We start from the raw sequence: 7,428 nt of genomic DNA, 5'->3' as shown, positions 1-7,428 counted from the left end.
AGAGAACGATTTCTTAAATGGTCTGAATATTATTCATGAAGTGCATTTTGCTGAAAGCAGAGCACCATCACCCACCTCTGACAGTTTGATTATTCTTAACAGAGCCTTGGCACACGAAAGGATCATAGTTGCCTTATAAATGAATTGATGTTGTAAACTCCTATTTGATAGGAGGTAAAAACTGACATGATACCATAACAAGCTTCTATAGAATGACAACAGTTTGATTATAAATACAGCTGGGAAATATGCTAGTTGATCACTGTTAACTCAGGAGTATTTTAATTTTAGTAAGTCAAGATAAAGTATTTTCTTTAATTGATGTCTTTCTTCTTTTTTTTCCTTTTGTAGGAAATACAGTAGCAGCCATGATAGAAGACAAAGGGCCAAGAGTGACTGACTACTTCGTTGTGGCAGGTCTCACTGACACATCTACTCTTTTGGATCAGGAAATAAATCGTTTAGATACTAAGTCAACTGGGCCTAAAGCTCCAATTACAGACATTGCAGTTATTAACAAATCTGCTGGGGAAACAGTACCTGAAGGTTACACCTGTGTTGAAGCCACTCCGTCAGCTCTCCAAGCAAATTTGAACTATGGAAGTCTGAAAAGCCCAGAACTTTTCCTCTGTTATAAGAGAGCAAGAGACAAACCACCCCTTACTGACATTGGGTATGGTGACTTATTTTCTTTTGCTATAGTGAAGGAAGTAATATTTACTTAAGGTGCATGGGAATGGAAATTTGAAATTTTTGATAGTTCTATTATTATTTGTTACTTCAGGGTCAAGTGTAGTAAGATATTACATATCTCTGTCTACCCTTACTGAATTTCTCTGTATTGTACTTGAATCATGACACTATTTCCTTTCAAAAGCATATTGAAATGAAGGCATTAGAGCCTGAAATGTGATTCCATTTCTGTTGTACTTCTCAGATAAGCTTATTAATTAAACATAAAAGAACAAGATGCTATAATAAAAGGCTGTATTTTTAAGGAGATACTTGGGTTATGTGATGAGATTTTGTGAAGCCCTGAACTCATTTAACAAAGGAGCATTCCTGTTTTAAAAAATGTAATTGTGTTGTTTGGTTCTTAATGCCAGAAGTGGGGAGGTATTTACCATTTAGAATGCGTGTAGTGGTTATGAGATATTACTATCTAGTCCTCAGCCAGTGAAGTACATTCTTTGTAAAAGCTTTTTTTCCCAAAATGTCTACATTGACTCTCTTTTGTAAACAAGGTGTGTTTTTAGAATATCTGTAATACTTGTCATGTATACATGTCATGTATTAAGGTGTTCTGTTTATTATAATTACCATCAGTTACTTAAAACATACAGGTATTTGAGAGCATCTTAGGAAGTGTTTGGGATTAGCTTGTCCATTTATGCAAAACATGAAGTTGAAAGTTTGGTGGGGATTACATTTAATCTGTAGATCAATTAGGGAGTACTGCCACCTTATACCACTAAGTGTGGTTTGTTTGTTTTTTACCGCTAAGCTTTCTAATTTATGAATGTAAGATCTCTTTTTAAGTCTTTAATTTCTTTCAGCAATGTTTTATATTTTTTAGTGTATGATTCTTTCACCTCCTTGATTAATTTTATTCCTACATATTTTATTCTTTTGGTTCCATTAGAAATGGTTTTTTTTTTTTTAATTTCCTTTTTGGATTTTTCATTGCTGTTGTACACAAACACAGCTGAGTTTTAATTTATGTAAATTCAATTTTGCTGAATTTGTTAGCTCTAATAGCTTTCTTTTGAATATTTAGGGATTTATTTTTTAACACATTGGATCATGTCATCTAGTTTTACTCCTTCCCTGTGCATTTTGCTGTATTTGTTCCGTGTCTTATTGCTTTGGTTAGAACTTGCAGTACAAGGTTGAATAGAAGTAGTGGAAAAGGCATCCTTGTCTTATTTCTGATCTAAAGTGGAATGCTTTCAGTCTTTCACATTGAATATGATGTTAGCTGTGGGTTTTTCATAAGTGCTGTTTATCATATTAAGAAAGGTCCTTGTACTTCTGATTTTATGAGAGATTTTATCATGAAAGTGTGGTGGATTTTTTCAAATACCTTTTCTGTGCTAATTGAGATCATGCAGGTATTTATTTCCTTCTTTCTATGGTGATATATTACATTGATGTTTTTTTAGGTTGAATCTCTAAATATAATCATTATACCACACTATAAAAATGATTATTTAATATCACCATACATCCAAATTTCCCAGATTGTTCCATGAAGTTTTTTTTTAATAGTTGCTGCTTTTTGTTCAAATATTAAGAAAGGTAGTGAGCTGTTCCATTTGGCCACCACTTGTGCTCATCACCTCCTTTATTTTTGCAGTAGAGCTCTGGTGAAATGGACTTAAGGTCCTCATTATGTTTAAATTTCCAAAGTCAAAGTATGATTTGTCTTTATCTTACTTGACCTTTATGTAGCATCCATTTATCTTCTTAGTATTGGCCAACCTGTTTAGCTTCTGTGATTTTCCTTCAAATCAATATAGTTAGGATAGCATTACTAGGCACAGGAGCCAGGTTACAAAAGTTTGAGAAATGATTGGAATTGGATTAATAGGGGCCTTTTTTGAAAGCTTGACTTTAACAGAAGATAGTATTGGGCCTTGCTATTCAAGATGTAGTCCTTGAACCAGTATCCTCTGTAGGGCCTGGGAACATATTAGAAATTCAGAATCTCAGGCAATGCCCCCAGACCTTCTGAATCAGAGTCTGTATTTTCATAAAATTCCTAGAATCAACTGTTGATACCTGGGGGGATAAGGCCTTATGGAGTCATGGGCTGTTTTTTACCTCTCTTTCGCGGATAACCTTGAACATCTTTATTTGAAGGAGAGAAACCAATGGAAAAGAATGGGTTGAAAATATAGGAATGAGGACATAGTAGATAGAATAAAATTATAAAATTGTGAAACAGATTGAAAGGGTAATGTCAACAGCATAAGGGATTGGATTAGTGTTTAATGGGAGATACTTTTCCTTTGACAAGGGGCCAGGGGGGTAAAATGGGTATAAACACAAATTATTGGTTGCAGGGGAATAATTCAAGACATGTAATGGTTTTACTGTCAGTGCTTTTTATTTTCTCTGTGATTTTCTTAAGATAGGTAATAGCCATAGAAGGATGGATATAGGGTAAAATTTTGGCAATATTCATGTCATTTGAAGGGAATCAAGCCAGGGACATAATTTGTGTTTCAGGCCTCAGTGTTCACTGTCAGCCAGTCTCTAAAGGCCGTCTTTTCATGTCCTCCTCTTCATACCTCCCCTCCCTCACTGCCATACATTGTAATTGAAAGGATGTGAATCTTTCAAAGATTGTTGTTGCTCATGGTTCAGAGGTATAACTTAAAAATAGCATGATGACTTAGATACTTAGATAATTTCAGGTTGCAAGTGGCTGTTTCATACTTAACCTTGTAGTTCCCTGAGGCTTGTTATGGTAGTTTTCTTATCCGGGTGTGCTAGAGTGTAGATTGAATTGTCTTTTAGTTAATCATGATTGTAAATTTTTCTTCCTAGGTAAAATAATTGTGGGGTGCCTGGGTGGCTCAGTGGGTTGAATGTCCAACTCTTGGTTTCAGCTCAGGTCATGATCTGTTGCTGTGTGCTGAGCGTGGAGCCTGCTTGGGATTCTCTTTCTTATTCTCTCTCTCTCTTGCTCTCCCCCGACCCCATAAAGATAAATAAATAATTGTTAATATCTGATGACTGAAATATCTTGACCTGTCTGCCCCACCTTCCATTTAAGCACATTAGTGAGGTTTGGAAAACCTATGACCACTACAAAGACAGGTACGTATCTCATTCAACTGAATATGAAATACAGTTGTCAAACTTCTGACCTTTTTGACATTTTTCTTTTTTTTTTAATCTTTATTTTTGAGAGAGAGAGAGAGAGAGAGAAAGACATAGTGCAACCGAGGGAGCAACAGAGAGAGGAGACACAGGATCCAGAGCAGGCTTTAGGCTCTGAGCTGTCAGCACAGAGCCCGACACAGGTCTTGAAGTCACGATCTTGAGTTCATGACCTAAGCTGGAGTGGACTGAGCCACCCAGGCGCCCCCCACCTTTTTGATTTCTAAAAACTAAGATGAGCTATTTATTAAAATAGTAATTGTTTTTTTTTTCTGGAAAAATTTTAATTACATTAAAGTATGCAAGATCTGATAATCCCTTGTAATATCAAATACTCTAAGTATAATTTAAATAGTACAATATATTCTCTTATGTGTCAGATGTGTGTATTAAGATGAAGAATCACAAACTACTGTATACAGTTCTTATCATCCTTCTTCCTCCACTTAGCAGATTCATTGACTTTGAAATGAAATTTTCCTCCAGCACTTTGATTTTTTTCAAACATACAGAAAAGTTAATTGAATATTGTAATAAATACCAGTATCCTTTTTCGTGAATGATAGACTATACAGTATATTGAACAGTATACTTACTACCTAGATTGAACAAATTAGTGTTTTTCCATACTTTTGCCAAACTACTTGAAAGGAGGCTGAAGATACAGATAATTCTCTCATGAGCGCTTCAGCATGCATCCCTTAAGACCTTCTCTTGTATAACCATGGTATATAGGAAATTGATAGTTCTGTCATATTTTCAATATCCATTCCCTATCCAAATATTCACAGTTGTCCCAAGAATATCTTTTACAGCCTTTAAAAAAAAATTGAGGTTCCTGTCATTGTTTATCCATTGAATTTGGTTATTTGTTTTTTTTTTTTTTATCCATTGTATTTGGTTATAATGCCTCCTTAGTCTCTTGATCTCCGCAACATTTTTGTATTACATGTTGACATTTTGAAGAGTCTTGGCTTGTTGTCTTATAGAATGTCCCACACATGACTCAGTTGGTTGAGTGTCCGGCTCTTGGTTTCTGCTCAGGTCATGACCTCACGGTTCGTGGATTGGAGCCCTGCCTTGGGCTCTGTGCTGGCAGTGCAGAGTCTGCTTGGCATTTTCTCTCCCTCGCTCTTTGCCACTCCCCCACTCATGTGCATGCGTGCTCTCTCTCTCTCTCTCAAAATAAATTTAAAACAACTTTGAAAAAAGTTTTTTTTTCTAATCTCACACTTAAAAAAACTTTGAAAAGTTTTTTTTTCCTAGCCTCATACTCTAGACCTATCTGATTCTTTCCTCATTATGTTAACTTGTTACCTTATTATCAGTATTTCTTATCAATTAGATGTTAGATTCAGAGCCTAAATTAAACTTATGTTAAATATCTTTGGCCAGAATACTTATAAGTGGTGTGTGCACCAGGACAGCAGGTAGTGACAGACTGTCCCATAATTAGTGATATTAAGTTCAGTCACTTAGTTAAGATGGTAATTGCCATGTATCTATGGTAAAGGCATTTTTATTTTCCTTGTTATTTGTGGAGTTGTGGGTATTGTTTAAATATCTTGTTCCCTAGCTCTTCTACAAGTCTCATTTTTTAGCATCCATTGATCATTGATTGAATTAGATCTTGCATGGGTGGGTGGGGGATGTAAAATAAAACTTTTCTAATTCTGTCATTTAAAAAATAAGTTTTTAACTGTCATTTTTCTTAAAGAGCTTGAGTGAAGAGTTTTCTTCTTCTCTTTTTTTTTGTATTGAGAATAACTAAAACTATGGGTTTTAATTTATTCCATGTGATAAAAATCTATTACAATCTTAATTCTATTTGCTCAAATTGTCCCACGTTTGGCCAGTGGGATCCCTTTCCAGCTGACTGCTTTGTCAATCAAAATCTGGAGCTATATGCATTCATTGTTACTGAGGTGTCTACTTTTATATCTATCTATCTTTTAAATCATGAGTTAATATTTAAAGATCAAGTTTAACATTAAAGAACTTTTTCTTAACTCATTTTGGATTGTATCTTGTTTCTTTTACACCTAAAATCTTGGTTCTTAAATCACAAACATGTTGCTTATTGCTTTATCTTATATGTATATATATATATATATATATGGTCATTTAAAAATTACAGTATCAATAGTAACCTATTTATTGAGTTCTTGGCCCTAGAATAAGACCCATAAAGCCTGTACAGAGTACTTACTGTGTTAAAAAATTATACAAAATAGTATTTTTTTAGGTTTATTTTTTTATTTTGAGAGAGAGAGACTGAGAGAGAGAATCCCAAGTAGGCTTCACACTGTCAGCACGGAGCCCAGCGTTTGGCTCGAACTCATGAACTATGAGATCATGCCCTCAGCCAAAATCAAGAATCAAATGGACACTTAGGATGGATGTTCAACCAACTGAGCCACTCAGGTGCCCCATGAAATAGTATTTCTGTGTGGTTATGTTACCAATTTGCTAGGCAGTTGGGTTCATCTGTTTCTATTTATGTTTCATGTGTTAAAATTTTTTCTCTTAATATGGAAATAATTGTAATAGTTCAAAACATGTATAAGGATATATTTAGAAAAGTATTGATTCAGTCTTCATTTTTCTCTACTTTTTTCTCTATACTTTCTGCCCTCTCTTCCCCTGTTAATGCAGTTTCTAATTTATCCTTTTACTGTGTGTTTTTACAAATATAAAAAGGATTTTTAATTCTTCCTCTTAAGCAAAATATAAAGAATATAATCACTATTTTACACTTTGCTTCTTTCACCCAACAGCGTATTACTCCTGATCTGAACATGGAGATCTTTCTCATTCTTTTTTTTTATAGCTCTATAGTGCTTATTTCTGTGGGTGTATATACTTCATTCATCCAGACTTCTATCGATGGACATTTGGGTTCTGTCCATTCTTATGCTATCAAAAGAATGCATTGGTGAATAACTGTGCATATATATTATTACTATTTGTGGCAGTATATTTTCAGGTAACCCTAGAAGGAAATTGCTGGACAAAAAGACAAATGCATGCATAATTTTGTTAAATGTTATCAAATTTCTCTCCATTGTGGTCCCACCATTATATACTACCACCATCAGTAAATTATGTAAGTGCTGCTTTCTTTCCCCGCAGTCCCATCCACAAAATATTGATCAAATATTTGAATTTTTGTCAGTCTCATAGTCAAGAAATGATGTGTCAGAGTGACATTTTCTTCATATGTTTAGAAACCATTTTCCTTTTTTCTTTTGTGAACTGTTAATGTCTTTTGGCTTTAGCTCTGTTGATATTGTTTTAGAAACAGGGTTTTGGCTTCTTTTTTGGTGTATATATTTTTTTCTAAAGGACATTTTTATGTATTAGGAAGTTGAACTTTTTGTGAAATAAGTCTCCAAATGTTTCCTCCAAGTTTATAATGTGTCTTTTGACTTGTGTCTTTGTCATGTAAAGTTTATTTGATGAAGTTTATTTTATTACTCCCTTTTATTGCTTCTAGATTTTGAGTCATAGTTACACTTATCCCACTGCTATGTTTTCTTT

General features: G+C 34.2%; 1 protein-coding gene across 2 annotated transcripts in view; it reads left to right on the top strand.

The window, feature by feature from the left end:
- Positions 1-7,428, top strand: part of DENND4C (DENN domain containing 4C) — a 108,433-nt gene that overhangs the window by 17,187 nt on the left and 83,818 nt on the right. For both annotated transcript variants that reach the window (XM_029919761.1, XM_029919759.1), the window contains exon 2: positions 352-673. In XM_029919761.1, the coding sequence (XP_029775621.1) occupies positions 369-673 (305 nt within the window). In that variant the 5' untranslated portion in view covers positions 352-368. The remainder of the gene's footprint in view (positions 1-351; positions 674-7,428) is intronic.

The sequence above is a fragment of the Suricata suricatta genome, chromosome 13 (genome assembly GCF_006229205.1).
Source record: "Suricata suricatta isolate VVHF042 chromosome 13, meerkat_22Aug2017_6uvM2_HiC, whole genome shotgun sequence".
NCBI classification, from domain to species: domain Eukaryota; kingdom Metazoa; phylum Chordata; class Mammalia; order Carnivora; family Herpestidae; genus Suricata; species Suricata suricatta.
Note: the sequence above shows the minus strand (reverse complement) of the source record. Positions and strands in the feature narration are given on the sequence as shown.